Source organism: Diachasmimorpha longicaudata, chromosome 12 (genome assembly GCF_034640455.1).
Source record: "Diachasmimorpha longicaudata isolate KC_UGA_2023 chromosome 12, iyDiaLong2, whole genome shotgun sequence".
Taxonomy (NCBI): domain Eukaryota; kingdom Metazoa; phylum Arthropoda; class Insecta; order Hymenoptera; family Braconidae; genus Diachasmimorpha; species Diachasmimorpha longicaudata.
In genome coordinates this window covers 5,558,597-5,579,692 of record NC_087236.1, presented here as the reverse complement: position 1 = coordinate 5,579,692, position 21,096 = coordinate 5,558,597, and the positions used below count along the sequence as shown (strand labels likewise).

General features: G+C 43.5%; 3 protein-coding genes across 8 annotated transcripts; 1 reads left to right on the top strand and 2 right to left on the bottom strand.

Annotated features, from left to right (window-relative positions):
- Window positions 1–446: 446 nt before the first annotated feature.
- Window positions 447–5,377, bottom strand: LOC135167976 (AP-1 complex subunit sigma-2). 2 transcript variants are annotated; one of them, XM_064131738.1, is made up of 5 exons: window positions 5,079–5,376; window positions 4,832–5,010; window positions 4,646–4,754; window positions 4,394–4,531; window positions 447–1,378 (listed from the first exon to the last, which is right to left on the bottom strand). In XM_064131738.1, the coding sequence occupies exons 1-5, from the start codon at window positions 5,079–5,081 to the stop codon at window positions 1,334–1,336; spliced, it is 474 nt and encodes a 157-aa protein (XP_063987808.1). In that variant the 5' UTR covers window positions 5,082–5,376; the 3' UTR covers window positions 447–1,333. The 2 variants fall into 2 exon arrangements, with proteins under 2 accessions (XP_063987808.1, XP_063987809.1); XM_064131739.1 differs by lacking the exon at window positions 447–1,378 and adding an exon at window positions 1,818–2,455 and having other exon boundaries at window positions 5,079–5,377.
- Window positions 5,378–5,632: 255 nt separating this feature from the next.
- On the top strand, window positions 5,633–12,627 carry LOC135167961 (nuclear pore complex protein Nup98-Nup96). 2 transcript variants are annotated; one of them, XM_064131704.1, is made up of 4 exons: window positions 5,633–5,877; window positions 6,214–6,299; window positions 6,455–6,972; window positions 7,083–12,627. In XM_064131704.1, exons 2-4 carry the CDS (start codon window positions 6,269–6,271, stop codon window positions 12,111–12,113), a joined length of 5,580 nt encoding a protein of 1,859 aa, XP_063987774.1. In that variant the 5' UTR covers window positions 5,633–5,877; window positions 6,214–6,268; the 3' UTR covers window positions 12,114–12,627. The 2 variants fall into 2 exon arrangements, with proteins under 2 accessions (XP_063987774.1, XP_063987775.1); XM_064131705.1 differs by lacking the exon at window positions 5,633–5,877 and having other exon boundaries at window positions 5,952–6,299.
- LOC135167962 (zinc finger protein 91-like) lies at window positions 12,617–20,331 on the bottom strand. 4 transcript variants are annotated; one of them, XM_064131706.1, is made up of 7 exons: window positions 19,767–20,331; window positions 18,139–18,752; window positions 17,853–18,053; window positions 17,250–17,642; window positions 16,610–17,089; window positions 15,748–16,035; window positions 12,617–15,621 (listed from the first exon to the last, which is right to left on the bottom strand). In XM_064131706.1, exons 2-7 carry the CDS (start codon window positions 18,745–18,747, stop codon window positions 13,150–13,152), a joined length of 4,443 nt encoding a protein of 1,480 aa, XP_063987776.1. In that variant the 5' UTR covers window positions 18,748–18,752; window positions 19,767–20,331; the 3' UTR covers window positions 12,617–13,149. The 4 variants fall into 4 exon arrangements, with proteins under 4 accessions (XP_063987776.1, XP_063987779.1, XP_063987777.1 ...); XM_064131709.1 differs by having other exon boundaries at window positions 16,955–17,089; window positions 19,767–20,330; XM_064131707.1 differs by lacking the exon at window positions 15,748–16,035.
- Window positions 20,332–21,096: the final 765 nt, after the last annotated feature.

Sequence of the window (21,096 nt, the reverse complement as noted above, 5' to 3'; positions counted from 1 at the left end):
GGGATTTTTTTCGGTCTATTTTTTCACGGGGATTTCATGACGTTTTGAGAATTTCGCGGGGGATTCAGATGTCGATACACTCCCTCTATAAATATTAATTAAAATTTCTGTATTCATAGAATTTTATGAATCAAGAAATGTCAGCATTAAATGATTCGCGGTTGAAAAAAATTATAAAAAATTTGAGTCTATTCGAACGAAGTAATTAATTTGTTATTAACATAAATTTTATGTACTTACTTAGGGGATCATCACTCCTCCGGAGGGTAATAAAAATCATGACTTGGTCGACACCGGTTAATTATTTTTTAATAGAAAATCCATTCGAGCCCATTGACGGCGCTATAAAAAAAGATTATCCACTTGTTTTGTTTATTTCAGTTGGAGATGAGTATTGTGCAAGAAAGTGAGTCACGGGGCACAAAGAACACGACACACGGAAACGGTTGACGCTTTTAATGTAACCAACTTTATTAATTAATTATTCATATACATCGTAGTGTGGACGGAGCATAAAGCATGACCTATTTTTGTCGTTTTTTTTTGTTACACCTTAACACAGTATAAATAAAGGGAAAAATGAACAACTTTGCACCTTTATGAAGTTTTTTTTTAGCACGTGATTATTATTTCTGCGGTGTAGAGGTAAAACGAGGCAAGTTAGCTCATCTCCAGCCTCGGTTTTTGATGAGTATCTCGAAGTCTAGAGGCGATGGAAAAATTTTCATAGAAACTTTTTTGTTGAATTTATTTTTTACTGCAAAAAAGGCTCTCACAAAAATTTTGTCGTTACTCGTAATTTTTTATACATTCGACAGGAAATACAGTTGGAGAGGAGTTAACAGATCTCGCTTAATCACTTCACCACAGATTTTTAAATATTAAATCTTGAATAATTCAATTGTCCACCCGGGATTAACAAATTACAAATTGTCAGTGATACGTCAGTGTATTATAAAAAACAGGTTTTGAGCAGAATAAATTGCTCATATCAGACTCGTGTAAAGGGGTGAAATTAAAATTTGGGTGAGGAAAAAATCCTAGCATTCAATAAAAATAATTTTGAACGATAAAAACGATGAAAAAAATCCTGCAAAATTCAAAAGATCGGAATGAAGTGAAAATTGAATTAAATAAAATCGAGTTTGTCGCTGGGAAAAGACTAAATGCTAGGATATTTCCTCTCAGTGCAGTGGAATGAGTGGAATGTTGAAATTCAAAAGGATCAAGACCTCAACAGGATGAGAAAAAAAAGTCTAGTTAAGTGTGTCGTCTTCACGTGACATTCGAGTGAACATCGTGAAGATCAGAGATCATAAATCCATTCTCTCGATTATCCCAGTCCGTGATCCTCGAAAAATCCCTGTGGTGTTTCCTCCTAAAACAGAAAATCCAATCCGCCTCGATCAGTACAAAAATCAATTTACGAGACGAATAAGCTAGTCGAAATGGTCAATATGAATAGGGTATCGAGTTACTTTGATGCTGCATGAAACACAATGAACGTTTTTAATGTTAAAATAAAACGAAAATATATTTAAACATCACACGTACCTACTTTAAACAAGATAATCTTCTTTTTCGCAGCTTCAAATGTTGAACTGAACCCTCATCATACGACAGAACAAAATTTATCTCGAGTATTACTCGCTAGCGTAAAAAATCATAACTTAAAAAAGAAATTAATTAACAATGCAACGCCTAGATAAAAAAATTAATTAAACATGCCCTCGTCAATTCAACAAATCTGGATGATTTTTTAAAACAGATATATTCACAGGTGACACCAGATACACTAGAAAAATTATAATAATGTATTACACATATGAATAAAATCTTTATTGCAACTCTAAGGACTGTGCCTATTTTTCATGATATAAATATCTATATAAACAATCAATCGACGTGATACATCGAAATGTGCCCATGACCTGTAAAGTCACATAGAATTAAAAATCATTGTGCAATGAATTTTACAAACAGAAGAAAAAAATTCTCGTACCTCTCATACAAATTTGAAAAATTCTACAATTTCACGTGATATTTTCAGAATTATTTTGAAAATGTTAAGACGAATAATTATCACAATTTCACAGACGATCCCTATAATACATACTCCTATACTTGTAATGGCAAAATATATTATTTATGCATTTATACAAAAATATTTTCAATCCCATTCAATTTCATGATCGTCAAGAGGAGTCCACTGTTTCTCCCCAAAATCACTCAAATCTATTGCATTTTTATTACGATCACTGGTGTTATTATTTATTAATATTATTATTTGCTACAAATAGAGGTGTGCGATGTGCATCATTCGCCAGAGACGATAGTTTTGCTGTGAGGTTGGTGATATCGATGATCATATTGATGAGGGACACAGACACGAGGTACAGCTTTTAGAGCTTTACAAAAGCCCTATTTCCCGTAGAGCGCCCTCGACAGCTTCATCCTTCCACAAACAAAACAAACACTAACTAGTTTTCAGTGCGTGCTTTAACCATTTGTCTATTGATTTTTTTAAAAAAAAGCTTGTCATGTCATCGAAGGCTGAGTTTCAGGAGGAACGAACGTCACATTTTATTGAACAAAACAGTTGACAATATTGTGAGACCGGTCATTGAAAAAATATCATCGAATGATTTTTTTGGGTCACATACATGCTCATGATAAACAAAATGAGGAATTACGTGTCAATTTAACACCAGTGATTATTAATTTATTGTTGCTCATATTTTTTTTATTTTCCCTTAATTAAATTCTCACGTCAAAAGCGAGTATTTCTCGATTTCAAGGGATAAAGTTCGTGGGTTAAATTGACCGTTAATTAAACGAAAATTATTTGTTTAGGTTGATCAAGGTAAATTTGATGTGTGCAATGAATTGAAGTACAATTATTATTGTGATTGTGTTAAAGTCTCGGTATAACATCATACACCGTCTGGATTTATTCATTTTCAGAGCATAATGAAAAACAGATTTACAGTAATCGACGGCCTAGTTTTACACACAACGACATTTCTAGAGTAAGTTGAATCAGTTGGGATGTTCGAGACTTCCGGGGAGGGTTGCATGGTAATACCAAGTTTCAGTGAATGGTATTGAAGCATTTGACGTTTCAGTGACGATTGTATGAACAATAATAAAATGGAAAAGTGATGTGTTACGGTGAGAAATCGACTAGAGGATTTTTCAAAGTGACAAAATAAAGAAATAAAATATCCAATGGCAAGGCGAGGGGGCGGTTGTACTATTTTTCATAAGCTCGAGTCAACAAAATACGTAGAATATAACTAATTGGTATTTTACACGGTTCAGCATCGTTGGTACTAATTTAATCTAACTAATAAATTTATAACATCAATATATTAAATCTCTGATGAATTGTACTATTCGGATAATTGGATACTGAACGCATTCGATTAATTCGCTGTTGAGTGGATTGGATCGTCCGGTGTAATTATTTGATTGTAAATTTTTTATACGAATTATGAAACTGGAGGATTCAAATCACTCAACAGTGAGAAATTCTAAAACTGAAAATTCTTCTCGAGTGAATATCATTTTTTTAATTTATAGTATTACATATAATTAAGAATAATCAATAATGCAAGCTCTTTAGAATTAATATTGGCATCGAGAAAATTACAAGCTCCTCTGACAAATGCATAAACAAATACAGTAATCGAACTTGAGATCGAGTCAACTTCAGGAAATTATTTCATTTAGCATTTTTCTAAAAATAAAATTGTACAACTTTTGGAACAAAATGTTTAAAATAAATTTGGCATGCTTCTAGAATTTTTACTACTAATACTACTATTATTATCGATCACAGGAATGCATGCAAATATTTTCCTCGGTGATACGACGCATTTGGCACAAAACACTGTGGCTTTACAGACGCTCTACTAATTATTTAAGGCAGGTAATGGAATTAATAATATGTTGAAGACTTCACGCTGCCTGCAGATGCTCTGCAGCATAATTTCTCATTGCACTTGAACATTGAAAGCCCTTTTCGTAATAACAATGATTTCTTCGATTATCAGCTGACTGATTTTTTAAAATTATTATGCAATTTGCAACTTAACATATTGTATTAATCCCCCCTCCCTATTTATCGGCACAATCTACCTAGTCATCGACTTAAACCTCCAGGGATCATTAATTATTTATCATAAAAACGTAATATTATGCCTCATTGTAGTATTATGTCTCATCTTCTCAGTTCGCAGCATCATTTCTCACTCTTTCTCTCCCTCTCTCTCATTACATTAATCAGCTCGGACACGGCATATTTCATTTTATCAGTGAAAAAAAAAATTAATAGCTGACAATCATTATTGTTAGACAATCACAACTCTAGGGGTACATTGCCATAACTAACCTCCTGGAGTAAATCCTGCGCAGCAATGGCCTTCAATACATTCTTCTTGCTAGTCTCTTGTATCTCTCCACCTACCAGTAACTCGTCCAAGATGAAGTAAGCTTTCTCAAAGTTGAAAATTATATCCAGTTCGCAGACCTGCATTTAAATTCCAATTCGTGATTAAAAATATGGATTAGCTAATTACTACATTAAGTTTATTAAATAGTTAGAGGTTGACCACTTCCGAAATATTGTATATGTTATACTCACACTCCCAAAATATTTATCCAGTAACTCAACGTATCTGTGGATGATCTCAAGTGTGAGTAGTTCATTGTCATTTTGTTCAATGGCACAGCAAAAATACAAGCTAGCATATCTGAAAACAATAAACAGCGTAAAATAATTGTTGTTTGTGTAAGGCTGTAGACCACACAAACAGTACCTCCTACTGACCTCTTATAAACGACTTTAACATCCTTCCACTCAAGAAAACTTGACATTTTTGGCTTTCTAGCTAAAATCGTCGTGATCAATTCTCGGGTAATTTTCTTCTTGAGCTTGTCCGGATGGGCGACGTACCACTTCTGCAGTCGTAGTTTCCCCTGCCGGCTGAACAGTAGCATAAACTGCATCTGGAAGCAGTCGTTGCAATGAAACTCTCTGGAGGAAGAAGTCATTGAGATTGAAAATAAAAATTTACCATTTTTCCAGCAACAATTTGTTCAACAGCAAATCCACTAAAATGGAGGAACAGCTCTTGGTGAGCAGTACAATGTCAACTGTCTTCGGTCAGAAAACAGCACCAGTTGCATTCGCAGCACGGAAATTATGCACTACACTCTACAAATTCATTTATATGGGGCTCATGGTATTTACAAAATTTTATTGATCGACCATATGCAAGTGATATGGACAATTATCACTTCTCAGAATGGAAAACGCGATTTACATACATACACAGACAGGAGAATGTCTAGCCAAGCAGGTGCAATGGGTTGGGCATTTTTTTTTTTTTGAGGTAGGGTTCTAGAGGGCGTAATCGTCGGGAGCACAAGAGGATGAATTATGATGATGATCGTGCCTGTCGGTAAGCCATTACCACGGAGGACCTGGCTAACTGGGCTGGGAAGCTTTGTTCATGCCACGTACTCCGTGGTAATGCCTTACCATCAGGCACGTTCACCATCATAGTTCACTCTAGAAGCGTCCTCTATAAGCTCTGACCATACTGCTTACTCAAGGTGCGACGGTTGATAAAGCAGTCAATATTCAGACGCATATTCCATGCTCGTGTAGTCTGCGTGGTTTGTTGTTGGTAGTTTCACAAAGAGAATAAAGGGAATAAAATATTACAATCTGTTGCTTTGGATGTTGTAAATAATTATCGAACACAGGATTCGGAGGGTGTGATCATCCCCACGAATTCGGTGGCTCGAAAAGGGCGGGTGTCCACCTGCGCCACATTGTGCAATCCCCCTGGCCAGATTCCATTTTTGGAGGTAAGCGATTTTTTATGGTTGTTGATTATTTATTGCGCGGTTTGTTAATTATTCAGAGTGGATCGATGTTGTCGTGGGGGAGGATGCTTTGGGTGACGACAATCTACGGATTTCTGTCGTCATTTTCGTAGAACGTGAGGAGTGTTTTGGGTCTCGCATTCGAGGAGGGAGGGGAATAAGTTGAAAGTATTATTTAATTGCGGAGTTCCTGGAGAAATTAATGCGGAAATAGTTGGGACAGGGGAAGATCACCGGCCAGGGTGATAGATTAGGCAGAATTAGAAGAATTGCACGGTCTCGGGGATTTAAAACGAATTTTTTCGGATTTTTTTTTAGACTCTTGAGAGGTTAACATCTACGTTAAGGACAGACCCAGTGGAGGGCTGTCATCATGTTTGGCAATACCGGCAACACCTCATTCGGTGAGTTTCATGTTTTTTTGTGAAGATCTCAATGGAACTGAGGGGTTTCATTCAATTTTTCCCCCATTTTTCTTAAATTCCTCAGAGATTATCAGAAATTTTGTAATCACTTCATTCATTGTCATTACCTCCACTTCTGCATTCCCTTTCCCCAGGAGGTTTCAGCACAGCGACTCAGAGCAGCCCCTTCGGTCAATCGAGCTTCGGTAAACCGATATCCACGACCACAGGCTTCGCTACAGCAACGCCAGTATTTGGCGCCAACAATACCACCTCGCTGTTCAATGTGAAACCGGCGGGTACCACCACGGGTGGCCTTTTCGGAAGCACACCGGCTACCACAGCCTTCGGACAGCCAGCCACAACCCAGTCGTCGTTCGGGGGCTTTGGCACCAGCACCGCCAATACCAGCCTCTTCGGAACCCAGCAGAATGCCAACACCAGCATCTTCGGAACTGGAGGAACGACATCCGCTTTTGGACAGACGCAGAAGCCCGCGGGTTTTGGGTTTGGAACTAGCACAGGGACTTCCCTGTTTGGCCAGCCACAACAGCCTGTTCAGCAGGCAACTCCTTTTGTCCAGATGAATAATACCGCTAATACCAGCCTTTTTGGGAACCCCGGGGGATTCAGGGCAGGGACAACCACCACCGGCATCACTGGAACTGGAATGGTTTGTGATAATTTAGAAATTTTTTGACGTGTGGGAAAATATATTCTTGTTCAATTAATTTATATTCATTTCCTCCATCATTTAACCCCCAATGAATCGAATTTCTCCAGGTAAAATTCAGCCCGGTTACTGGAACCGACACAATGGTGAAGAACGGAGCAACGCAGAACATCTCGACGCGTCACCACTGCATAATAGGGATGAAAGAGTACGAGAATAAATCGCTTGAGGAACTCCGGCTGGAGGACTATACAGCCGGTCTAAAAGGTCCAGCACAACCCGGGCAGACAACAAGCCTGTTCGGAACCCCCACTCAAACATCTCCCTTCGGCAACACAGGTGCCATCACCAGCACAGGAACCACGGGATTCGGCTCTATGGCCACCGGGTTTGGCACCACCAATCAATCGACAACATCAGGCGGTCTCTTCGGTAAAACAGTTCCAAGTTTTGGCGCTCCAGCAACCACCACAAGTGCCTTCGCCTTCAACAACTCAGCGACGTCTTCAGGCCTCTTCGGAACAAATACCCAGGCTAAGCCCTTCGGTGCACCTGCCTCGACGACTTTATTCGCCAATACCAGCACCAATCAGCCAGCTACAGGTTTCGGAACCCTCAACACCAGCCAGAGCACGAGTTTCGGTGGATTTGGGGCGCCCCAACAGAACCAGAGCCTTGGACTGTTCAGTCAGAACAAACCGGCCTTCAGTATCGCTCCAGCAACGTCCAACACTGGCTTTGGATTTGGCCAGACAACACCAGCCAGCACTACCAACAGTTTATTTGGTGCTAAACCGATTGGAACGACTGGATTTGGAACTACTACCACTGGATTCGGTGCAACACCAGCTCCTGCCTTTGGCACAACTCCAGGATTCGGGACAACTTCCAACACCAGCACATCTCTATTCACCACTCCGTTCAAGCCAGCGACGCAAACCAGTGGCTTCTCCTTCGGGGCAACACCAGCAGCCACATCTGCACTGGGGACCAACACTGGTTTGACCCTGGGTGGAACTTCCTCATTGTTTGGTCAGAACAAGCCTGGAGGCCTCTTTGGTAATCCCTCGACGACCTCGACCTTCAATAGTCTTGGAACCTTTGGAACTCCTGGAGCTTTTGGAACAACTGGTACCACCAACACTGGACTTGGGATGAATCTTCTGGGAGGGATGAACAATCCTGTTCAACAGAATTCCTCATCTGTTCCCGTCCACCAGCAGATACTGGCGCTGGTGTCAGCACCTTTTGGAGACTCTCCATTACTGAAGAACCTTCTTCCAGCGTCTGGTAAAGCCGCAGAAATCCTGAAGCCGTCAAATGCACCAGCTGGCAAGAACATGCACTCCCAATTCAAAGTTTCAACGGCGAATTCCCCGAAAGTGAAGGCCAGGGTTGTCACTCCAGCGCAGTTATCGAAGAAATCGTTGTTCGAGGGCCTGGAGGAGGAGGATCCAACTCTGCTGGAGGCGTTCCAGCCGAGATCCAATGCAAAGCGTTTGGTGCTTCGCCCTAAGCCCCTCGTAAACACTTCCTCGACACCTGAGACCAACTCCAGTCCCAAGAACAACGAGACCAGTCAGCTGGAGGGACAGGAAGTCTTTCCTGAGGAGCCGGTCGACAAGGAAAACTATCAGGGACAGAAAAACGGTCGGAGATCATCCTCCACCTCCTGGTTGAGGAAGAAGATCTTCACAAAGTATATGAATAGCGATGGGGAGGAGTTCGATGGACAGAAGTCCCCCTTCAACTCATCTGATAATCCTGAAGAGGCTCTGGAGAACACCGTCTCGGAATTTCGTAGCAACGAGAATCATCAGGGAAAGGGCACATCATCACCACCAACTAATAGCAGTCTCAACTGTTCCCTGGGGGAGAAGAGTCCAGGGGAGTCTGCTGGATTCAGTGACTCCACTCGAGACCTGGACGAGAGTGCATTGTCCTTCAAGGGCGATTGTTCAGAGGCCAATGCAGCTAAAGTGACTCTTCGTCGGGCTGGATATTACACGATTCCTCCAGTGGATCAGCTCGAAGAGTTTGTCCGTGGGGAGAGTTGTGTTGTTCCCAACTTCACCATCGGCAGGAAGGGATATGGAAACGTCTACTTCCCCGATTCCTTCGATATTTATGGCCTGAACTTCGATGAGATCGTATACTTTCGTCACAAGGAGGTTGTTATCTATCCTGATGATGATAAAAAGCCACCGGTCGGACAGGGACTCAATAGAAGGGCTCAGGTCACCCTCGACAGGGTCTGGCCACAGGACAAGAGTCTTCATGAACCCATCACAGATCCTCACAGGCTCATATCCATGAATTACGAGGCTAAATTGAGGAGAGTCTCTGAGAAACATGATATGAGGTTCCTGGAATATCGACCGGAGACTGGCTCGTGGGTCTTCAAGGTCGATCATTTTTCGAAATATGGGCTCAGTGATTCTGACGATGAGGATGATGTACTTGTGAATCAGAATGTGAAGAAGATCAGGGCTGAGGGACAGACCTTTTTGGTCTCCAACAGAACTGCAGCGAAAAAGAAACCAGCGAGTGGGTTGAAGCAGGTACAGCTGATCGGTAATCAGAAGATTCAGGGCTTCGGGGAGGTAATGGAGATGGGTGAGGAACCAGAAGATGAGGAGGACGAGGTTAAGTCACCTGTTCTGGGAGAAAATAGAGAGAAACAGACAGCTCTGAGTCCAACATCGATTTACGCGAGATTAGCTGGCACTGACAGCCACAAACTCCAGCTGATGAAGGCAAGTTTTTTTGACGCTGGTACCAATGGAGATGATCCTTACAATTACCCCCCTGAGGACATGTTCAAACCCTTAGATGATACGAAGGAGCAAATCGATGGATTTATCCCGAAAACGTCTACTTTCATTCGTCAGGACAATTTGTCTTTTTCAAAGTCAATGTCCAATGAGTCTCTGTACGTCGAGAAGGGGAAAGACTCGAAAGGACTCATCAGGAATAAGTCTGAGCTTGAGGCCAAGTCCGAGAAACCACAGGCGTTGACCAAGTACTTTCCCCCACCGATCGTCAACCCCACGACGATTATTCTCAAGTTCAGGTGTGAAGTGATCCCCCTGAAGGAGACACTCAGCAGTAAACTGAAGTTCCAATGCATCAGTGACATTGGAATCCAGATGGGGAGGAAGTTCAAGCCCTGCTGGGGACCAGGATTAACCCTGATATCCCTGAGTAGCCAGGAGCAGGCGTCGATGGTGCCACTGCAGAATAAATTCAGTCAGATCGAGAGCTACATGTCGGGAAGATTAATGGACGATCACACGTCGACGAGCATCATCCAACGTCTTCAGATTCTCGGAGGGACGAGGGCGGATGCTGATTACCTCGAGATCTTCAAAGACAGCATCGAGACACATCTACTCATCCAGTTGAAGAACTCAGTGATAGGACGGGAGGGTAATTGTCCCTGGATTTGTGCTGGTACTGGTGATGCGGGTCTGAATGCCCTCCACCATCACTGCAATCTCGCCCAGGAGCTGGCAAATCAATTCGATGACCATCAATCTATTTACGCTGCCGAGGTGTGGCAGCTGTGTGTCGCCCTCTGGGGAAATCTCCCCCACATCGACCCGGATACGAGCTCCGAGAGCCACGAAAATGTCATGATCAGACGAGAAGCCTTTGGAGATTGGCTGAAGGAGGTCCTCGAGACTTCTCTTCAGAACGACGAGTCAGGAGTTGAAAAGAGTGGATCCATCCTGTCTCTGCTGTCAGCTAATAAACTGGAGGAGGCCTGTGAAATGGCTAGAAAATCAGGTGATTACTCCCTTGCGCTGCTGATCTCCCAGTTAGGAGGTACCTCCTCGGTGAAGGAGCTCATAAAACAGACGATAGCCCTCTGGCAGGCCACTGACATGCTCCCCAACATCGCCCTGGAGCGCCTGAAGATCTACATGCTGGCTGCTGGCACTCACCTCATCATGTTCAACGACGAAACCGTGAACGTCTGCGAGGATTTGGATTGGAGAAGAGCTCTTGCCATTCATCTCTGGTATCTCTCATCTCCAACGGCCTCCATAACCGACGTTCTGGAGCTGTTCGAGGGATCTTTCAATCCTGAATCCACCGACCAGATCTACGCAGCCCCACCTGTACCGGAGTACAAAGAGGAAGAGTTCGAGGGTGAGGTCGTTGGGAAGAAGACCTACGATCTCTGCTATCACTTAATCAAACTCTACTGCACTGGCAATCATTCCCTCGAGGAACTGCTGAACCCACTCACCCACACATCTGATCCACTTGACTACAGACTCAGTTGGCTTCTTCAACAGGTCATCGTGGGACTTGGATATTCCCATTTGTCGGAGCACGTTGCCACGATGACTCACACTAATTTAGCTGCACAGTTGGAGGCACACGACCTCTGGCACTGGGCGATATTCGTCGATCTCCACCTGAATGACGTGGGGATCAGGAGAAAAGCTGTCCTCGATCTGCTGTCTCGTCATGTCCAGATCGACGAGGACCCAGAGTACGTTGAGAGGGAGACGTTCCTCGTGAAGGAGCTGGAGATCCCCTCGATGTGGATCGACGAGGCGAAGGCTGTCAAGGCTCTCGCTGTTAAGAGGTACGGCGAGGCCGCTTGGTATCTTCTACAGGCACAGCAGTGGAACCAGGCACACGACGTCATCATCCAACATCTGGCTGCTGATGCTGTCATCAACGAGAATTACGAGTACCTCAGGGACCTGCTGGGACCTCTGGTGCCAGCTGAGTGCCACAATCTGGTGAATGGATGGAGCCATCAGGGACAGCTGCTATGGGACTACATGGAGATAGCTGGGGAGATCGAGAGCTTCGTCAAGGCCAAGGACGTGGGGAAAATTGGGTATCGGCTGGAGATGCTGCAGCCACAGTTGAGTTCGTTGTGCACGAAAATCAACTTGTTTCCTTGCACCACTGCTAAGTTGACACTCTGTCAAGCGGAAATCGCCAAGAGGACTCTTCATCTAGCTAGGAGTTTACTCATGATGCAGCCCAATGACGATAGATCAACCACGAGAGTTCTCGTGCACTTGGTATCACAGCTACCATTACCTGAGGATTATGCGCAGCAGGAGCTGAGACCGTTGATTAATATGTGTGTTAATGAAATTATTGGACGTTGAGGGGTAGCTAGGGACCTGGGGGGTCTGGGAATTAATTTTCTTGTCAACAAGAGAGGGTTTTTTATCGCTGATAGCCCCCACGGGGGCGGGGGGGTAGAATGAATTTCATTTGGGGATTCGTAATCGAAAGGGATCTTCTTTTAATTTTTTCTTCTCAATAGTCCAATCGCTCTACATTTACCCAGGTTTTTTCATAGAACTCTCTGAAATTCAGCCGATTACCATCGCAGAATGGATTTGCATTAGTTGAAGGAATATTTTCATGATTTTGATGTTGATAATGAAGAGTGACAGCTCATGTAAATATTGATGAGTGTGGAGTTATATTCCTTTTTCTACTGATGATGACACACTGAAAGGGTCTGGTAAGGGGACATGGTAGTTCTAGGAAATATGTAATTAAATTGTACCAGAATTAATCCTTCAATTTATATTTTTTGTCGTTGCAATTAAGCCTGAATAAATCCGAATTATGGATGAATGGAAAAATAAATAAATCAAGATTGAAAACAAACCCATTGTTTATTATTCATTTCACAAGCCTACATATATTCGTATCGTAATGATACCCACTGTCTTATCACGTTCGTGCACACTGAGAGGGCAAGAATTTTTTGAGGAAATCGTGACTCAAAAATTACCAAGTGCACGATACCCAATTATAGGGAAACATCTTTTCCTACAATTAAATATTAAGAAAATGACTTCTCAAATCTATGCAAGTGATTTTTGCATTGAAATATTACACAATCGATAACTTAAAGAACTAGTAATTGAATTATTCAAATTTAACGTGATTTGAGAAATAGTTTTCTTGTCATAAGAAACTTTTTTGACGAATTGTTTGTTGTGAAACCAAATTTTCAATTTTTCCTCAATAAACATCTTCAGGCCACAATTTTTTCAATACAACAGAATACTTATGGCTCAGAAAACCATATTGATCTCAGTGTACCCCAAAAATAACCAAAAAAACTTAAACTAGTATATTCTCTCTTACAAAATTACAAGCAGTGAAAAAATCTATAAAAAAACATTAATCTTTGATACGATGTGTGGCCTCCCCAGTATTAGCATCGATGATCACTTTGTCCAAAAGTTCCTTGGGCTTCTTAACAACAGGGCATGTGCTGACGATATCAGTGACGGGTAGAAAATCTCCCTCAGATGACTCAGCGAACAGCAATTCATTCTCCTTCCCCTTGTCATCGCTCTCCTCCCCTTGTTTCTCCATCCTGAGAGTAAGCATCTCGACGATGAGGTAACCCTCAGGCTTGTACATTCTGGTGAAGTGTAGCCTGATATGTTCATTGAGATTCTCGTCCTTCCTAGGGACATAATTACAATGAGGACAGGGTGGTGTGAGCCTCTCAATTCCATGTCGTCTCTTGTGAGCATCGATGGCAGTTTGATCATCAGCAGAGAACGGACATTCGAGGCACCTGAAAGCGTTGTCATTGGTTTCACCCAGCGTCGACGAGGCCTTCCTCTGCATCAGCATCATCGTCTGTTTGTCTTGATTGGACACTGAGGAGACCTCCTCTCCAAGAGCCATGAGTCCCTCTCTATTCCTAGTTGTGGACTTTCTCCTGGACTTCATGACACTCTGCTCCTCGTTCCCGCAGTCTTCGTCCTCCGCCTCCATCTGCCTGACGGCCTGTGTCCCCGCATTTGCCTGATGCTTCCTCATGTGTTGAATGTAATTCGCATAATATTTAACTGCATAATCGCACCTGTCACACCTGTACTTCTGCTTCGATCCATGAAGAGACAAGTGGATCCTGAACTGCTCTCGCTTCTCGAACGCCGAAGGACATTTATGGCACTTGTACTTCTTCTCCCTGAACCTTCCCTGCCTGCCGCTGCCAGGGTACACGTAATTCGAATTACCAGAAGTGTTCTCCTGCACTGCACACGTCTCAAGACGTCCCTGGAGCTTATTCGACTCCTGCAATTGCTCGACAATCTCCGGCTGCCTCCTGTGCACCACCTGATGCTTCATCAGGTTCTGGGCTGTCTTCGACGAGTAATCACACTCCTCGCACTTGAACCTGTTGTTGGATCCGTGAAGGGTCATGTGATACTCAAGGGCATCGAGTTTGAAGTACCTCGCTGGGCACTTTGTGCAGGTGAACACCTGATTCTTATCAATATTGAACTCCTGCGTGTGCATCTTCTGATTGTTGGTGGTAACCTCAACGACAATCCAAGCGAAGTGCCTCCTATTGCTGGTATCCTGATTGTTCATCTCGACACAGGCTGTCAGAGGTGGAGGAAACCTTTGAGAATTTCCATAGATTGACGCCAGGCACTTCGTACGTTCCTGGTAGTCACTGGAATGAGCCTTCTGGTGGGCCAGGAGATGGGCAGGCTGTCTGGCGGCATAAGAGCACCAGTCGCAGGTGTAAGCGAGGGAGGTAGAGTGATAGCGCAGATGAATTCTCAGCTCCTTCTCACAGAGGAATCTGGCAGGGCATTTGCTACAGCTGTGCACCAGCCTGGAGTCCTTCAGGTCTGGCTCAAGCCCGAGGGTCGGGGTCTTTGCTAGTCCTAAGATGCTCTTGAGGTCGTCCAATTGCTGGGTGTCACTCCTGTTGTCCGCCACGAGACAGTGAACCGTCCCCAGTGATCCCAGGTGCATCGCTGCGTGAGACTCCATGACGTCCTTCTGCGTACAAGTGAAACTGCAATCTGGACAGGCTATCAGCAGTCCTGGACCGTTGTTATCGTTGGTGTGCATGATCTCATGATCCCGGACTTCAGCTCGACGAGATGAGACGTACGGGCAGTGACGACACTTGAGCATTTTTGCGAATGTACCGTCTGGACGGGAAACCCAGACCATTGGGGTGTCGGGGAGGGCTCGTGTGTCCAGGAGCATTGGTGGCGCCTGGTCTGAGGGAATGTCTTCCTTTGGCTTTGGCTTAGGATCATGTACAGCTGATAACTCCTCTCCATGGAGACGTGCGTGCTCCAGGAGCTCAGCTTTCGTACTGACGTAGTATGGGCAGAGGTAACACTTGAAGATGGCCTCCAGGTTTGGCCTGTGGTGGACCTTGTGAAGTGCCAGGGACTCAGCATCAGCGGCTACGAAGGGACAGTCTGTGCAGGTCAGGTTGGACTTGTCCTGGGATTTTTCCAGCTTCTCGTAGTGGCTCTTCACATGCTGAAGGAGAACCTCTTTGCTGGAGTCGCGATAGTTGCAGCGTTTGCATTTCCAGAGGGTGCGTTTTGTCTCCTCGGTGGATTTTGGGGAGAAGGCTAGAGGGTCCTTTGCAGGGGTGAATGAGGGGGTGACCTTCAGAAGGGACTGGCCATGCAGACGTGGAAGTTGGAAGGGCTTTATTGTCTGGCTTGAGGACACGTCTATTGAGAGGGACGTCATCGGCTTGGAACGACGCTTTGGAGACTGGTCAGCACTTATGAAGAGCTTTCGCGGAGGCTCGCCACTTCGGAGGCCACCCTGCGTGTCTTCAGGGGAGACGGCGTCCGAGGATTGCGGCTGAAGCTGTAATTATACGGGTATATGTGAGACAATGGACGAGGGGAATTGAGGTTAGTTTTTTAGTCGTCCAGGTTAAGGGTCTAGAGGGGCAAAATTTTGCAAGTTCTTAGCTCATTTTCATCCACTCACCTGAGTCAGATATTTATTATACTTCGAGTAATTACGACGACCGGTTTCGTCGGTCATGAGGACTCTGGCACTGGCGTGAGCCGGATCCCTAGCAGCTTTCAATTTAATATGTTTTGTTATGTCCCACCGCCAATTCGACCTGTACGCACACAAGGAGCACTCGAAAGGCTTGCGATTCAGGTGGCCGACGATGTGGACATGAAATCTACTGGCTGTAGACGCCCAGAAGGGACAGTGGGGGCATTTGAATACTCGGCGTCCGGAGGCGCTCGTAGAGACTCCCTCCGCCTGTTCACAAATATTTTATTTAACAAATTGTTCACTGTTTTCATTAGCCATCGGATTATTCTGCCAATGAAAACACGCAAAATCAGTACCAGAGCCAGTGATGAAGGGATTGAGGGATGGGGGGGGGGTTAATTGTTTATGAAAGGAATGGCTTTTTTCAGTACAAATTATTTAACCCATTTTTGTATATTCTTATTGGAAATTGCGGAATGTGAATTTAATGTTTCACTTGAAATTGTTTGGACGGATTTTTTAGTCGATAAAAAATTTAAAAATCTTTTGACATAAGCGTCATATTTTTTAACAATCGAATAATTGAATAGCTTGAAAGATAAAAATAAAACCGTTAATTTTATAAATAAATTATATAAATAAAAAATATAAATTACAATAAATAAAAGAGAAACTTCAACCGCAAACCAAAGAAAGTAATTAAAGATCAACTCAAATAAAAAAACAACTCATTTCCCCCCGATGAAATAAAAGGAAAAAAGTCGGTTACAAACAAAGCACTCAGACAACTAAAAAACCAAAATAAACATAAATAATAAGAAAATAAAAAAGAATCCCGTACCGAGGATCCAGAGGAATTAAGTCCGTTGTAATTAGCATCCCAGTCCACTTGCAATGGTAACTCAAAATCATTGGAGGAAGAAGTTGTTGCATAGGTATCACTGTTGACAGTGTTCTCCTGGCAACTATTTTTATCATTATTGTCATTATTATTATTGAACGCTGGACATATTTTAATGTGCATCTGGAGATCGCTCGAAGTTTTGCAACGTCTACGACACTTTGGACATCGCGTTACGCCAAGAGACACACTGAGCGCAGTGTGATGGGTTTTTCTATGACTTGACAATTCAAGATGACTACTCGCTTCAAACGTGCACCAACACTTTAGATCGTTGTTACTTACAGCTGGCACTTGGTTATTCATTGTTGACGGGGTGATTCCAGAGGTTGTTAACAGACGTTCCTTCAGTTTGTCGAAGAACGAGGCATTTCTTTTTTCAAAATTCTTTGGGGGACTCGCTTCTTTCTCCCCATTAACCTGTTTACATCAATTTTTTGATTGTTTCGAATTGAAAGTGTCGATTAAAATAGATTAATGGGGGGAAATATTAATTTGGAAATTTAAACAATGGATGGAATTGTATTTTAGATAAAAAGGTCAGATATTTTTTTTTGCACTCGAAAAATTCAAAACTCACCTCAGAATTACTGTACAGTTTAGCTATTTCGGTGTCTCTGGCAATTTTCGCAAGCTCTGGCCTCACTCTGACCCTGGGAACATTGAGAACAGTTGTGGGAGGACTGGAGGCACTGGCATTGGCTTGAGTGCTTCCTGGGCTCAGTGGAATTAACATCGGCAGAGGTTTCCTTTTACCCGGGGACTGACCAGCGTGGGACTCAGCGAGATGTCTTTGCATCTCTGAGTCCCAGGCAGTGATGAACTGGCATCCCTTCTCCTCGCATTTCAAAGCGATACAATCCGCACCGTCAGTGATCGTCGGGTTCTTCGGATCCTCTGTGTCCGGGGAATTTTCAGCTGTCGTTGGGACCTTGTCGATGATCTGGGGGTTACGAAAGTCGCTAGCTCCGACCTGAGATATCCGCAAAACAGAGAGAACAAACATGAGGATTTCAGACTTTCCAGAAAATGAGGTCACGATGTGCTTGGAAAACCAACTCCAGGAACCGGTTTTAGTCAGATAAAAACGTCCAAACACGAAGAACCAGATGATTCAATGAATTTTGAGTCTTATCATAAAAAAAAAATTGCATAAAATGCAGGGGCTTCCCCCAAGTCTCACCTGGTTATAACGTTTTGGTATATTTCTCGGTTTTCGTACAAAAGGACTGCTCATCTTACTCGCCATCTGCCCAACCGGCGGTTCATGATGATTGGCCTCGTGCACTGTCAGACTCTGTCTGATGTCAGCGGTAAAATTGCAAGCCTGACACTGAAAAGCCCCACCGCCCCCATGATTCCTGGTGTGACGATCGAGATTCCACTGTAAACAATGCATACAAATGAAAACGATTAATAAAACCCCAGAAGTGGTAAAAAAAAAATATAATAAACCCCCTATTGTGTACCTTATAAGGAGTTCGAAAATCACAATCATCGCATTTTATCATTGGCATGGAATGGTATTTCACGTGTTTGGTGTATCGTGCACGAACATGTGTCACGTACGAGCACTTTGTGCATCTAAAAAATCGTCTCCTGAGGTGATGCAGCCTCTGGTGATTCTCCATGTCGGTAGGTGTGTAAGCGACAAAATTGCACATTGTGCATCGATTACGTCTTACTATTTCCCCTGATCTCTCGCCCTGAGTGTCTTTGTGGGAATTTAAAATGTGTCGCTGCAATTTCTTTGGATTTTGATAAGTGTAATTGCAGAAGGGACAGCCATGGAGTTTATTCCTGAGCTGGTGCTGATCCTTCAAGTGTTGGAGATAGTCTGTGAGACTGGTGAACTCGAGTTTCGGTCTGCAGGAGTTGCACTCGTACAGACGATCCGAGGGTACTTTTTTATCAGATCCCTGGGGATCTGAGTCCTCCTTGATGACGAGCCTGGGCTCGCTGTCACTGTCGTCCCTTTCGTCGAGCTCTTTGTCGGTGGCTGGGGCCTCTGGGCCCTCCAGTCGTTGCTCTTTTATCAAGGAACGACGCGGACGAAGTGTCCGCAGGTGGTCAGACATTTCTCCTTTCAATTAATTAAGTCAAGTTTAGTTTTTTTTTTATCCACTGGCTGGGTGAATCGGTATTTCGATTGTTTGGTGATTATTCGACGGGACATAGTGCGGTGATTGGCGGGGAATACGAGAGAATTCGTGGTGACAGGGATGACCGGGGCAGAATGGATTTTTTTATGACGATTCTGTGAGTTTTTGGAAACGGAATCTTCATTGGTTCTATTTTTTTTGTGAAACATGTGATGGGAATGAAATGGTTTCATTGAGGACCATTTGGCACCCCCTCTCCCTGGTTATAAGGGGACAATTAGTGAATGTTTGCGGTTTTTAAATTAACAAATGGAGTAGTATTATGAACGTAGCCTCTAGGGCTATGATTCCTGCGAAGTCAATAGAAAATCCATTAGTTTTGATTGATTCTGTCAAAAACATCTGTTCTACCTCTTTTAATCTGCAATTTTGTTTAAAACATTTCAAAATATTTTTTCTTTCTTAAAGAAATTTTTGGTTCTTCAAAACCGACAAATTCCATCACCAAATATCACATAAAAACAGAAAATACATTAAAAATCGAATTCTGTACATCATTTTCCGCAGGAAATTTCCCATTAGACATTTATATTAAAAAACAATATTCAGATAAACGGAAATTATCACAAACATCCCCGAAACCCCAAGAGGAAGTCCACCAGAATGCATTTAAATCCCAACACAACAATGGCCCCCACAACCGCCCTGACCCGCCATCGCGAAAGGAGTCACCAAAAAATCCTTGACCTTGTACACCGAGGTATCTTCAAAATATCCCAGAAAGCGGATGCACCGCCTGCAACTTCATAACCCCACAGTCTGTCCCCAATTCCCATGCAGAGTCTGCACATTCCAAATAACCACAACTCCAACTTCCGCCGGTGTCAGACCCCCTCCCACCAGGTTAAATCAATGCAGTCCCCCCAGTTGGACATCCCCCAATTCCATCGACACAAAAATAAACCAATCATAGATAACAAACATCAATAACAAACCTTAAATAACGTTCCACTCTCGTGATCAACTCGCAATCCCTCACCGAGTAATGGCGACTGGAATTCTCTTCAACGCGATAATCACTGAGTACCACAAATTCACGTAAAAGAGTATTCGATTCCTCGTGTTGTCGAGTCCCATTGAGTGTTAGTCCAGGGAGAGCCGATATCCCTCTACATCACGAACTTTGTGTTGTCTCACTTCCCCGGGGGAAACGGAAAAAACGAGTTCTCGAAGGGGAAAAGAGAGAGACAGCTAAACAGCGAAGCCGTGCGGAGTAACTCCGAACCACACGCTTATCCGGAATAAGTAGATGATGGCCTTTGAAAGTATAAAATATCGATGACTTCCTCCTGACGAACGACGGTTGATAGCCCAGAGGAGCCTTCGACATGCCCCAGGTGAGCCCAACAAATGCACTACTTGTCCTCTCCCCCCTTTCACCCCAAATATAACCCTGAAGAGCTGGGGTAGACACAGGCAAAATGGAAGTTACAAGAAGCACGAAATAACGCAACAGCCCCTCCCTCTAACCGGATGACTGGCACTGGCCCCCACGATGTTTAGCTCGATGGCAACTAGCTGAAAACGGTCGCGCAGCCAGGCGCCATCTGCAATTCCAATTCTGTGAATCTGACCTCTACCTCCACCGTCGCCTCGGCGTTCCCCTCGTTCCGCCCTCACCTTCCTCGAGAGCGAGCTCTAGGCCATTATCTCGCCACGGAAACTTCCCCTACTTTCTTTGTGTGCATCCCTTCCCTCTCTGTAACCCCCAGTCTCCAGGGGTTCGCAATCCTCAGGCGTTTCACCCCCATTTTTTTTTCGACGTGTGAGGAACGTTGTCCTTCGGAGGGGTCTGCGTCATCTTCTGGTTCTGGGGCGTTGGGAAGACCCACCTGAAGGGTGGGGCTGATTGATTTGGGGGAATGGTCTTGAGGAAATATTTGCTGGGATTATTTATTCAGAGCTGACTAGACAGAGTCCTGAGTCAATAGAAAATCTAGCATTTCCGATGGAAACCTCTTCTCCTGGTACATAATTCTTTTAACATGATGCGAAGGTAATCATCATGTGGATCATTAATTATTCAGCTGAATTCTTCTTTCAACGACATGCAGCTGTTTCAAAATTTATCCTCCAGGACATTCTGGGACGTTCTGGTAGTTTAACGTCAACAGGAAATGAACCAAAAAATCATTCATTGTCAACGTCTTCACTTCAAGAACATTATTTTATTTTCATTATAAAAAAAAACAGAGAACTAAGATTATATAAGTAAATAGATTTTTTGGGTGATTCATTCCAATTTCTGGACGTCGGAATAGCCGG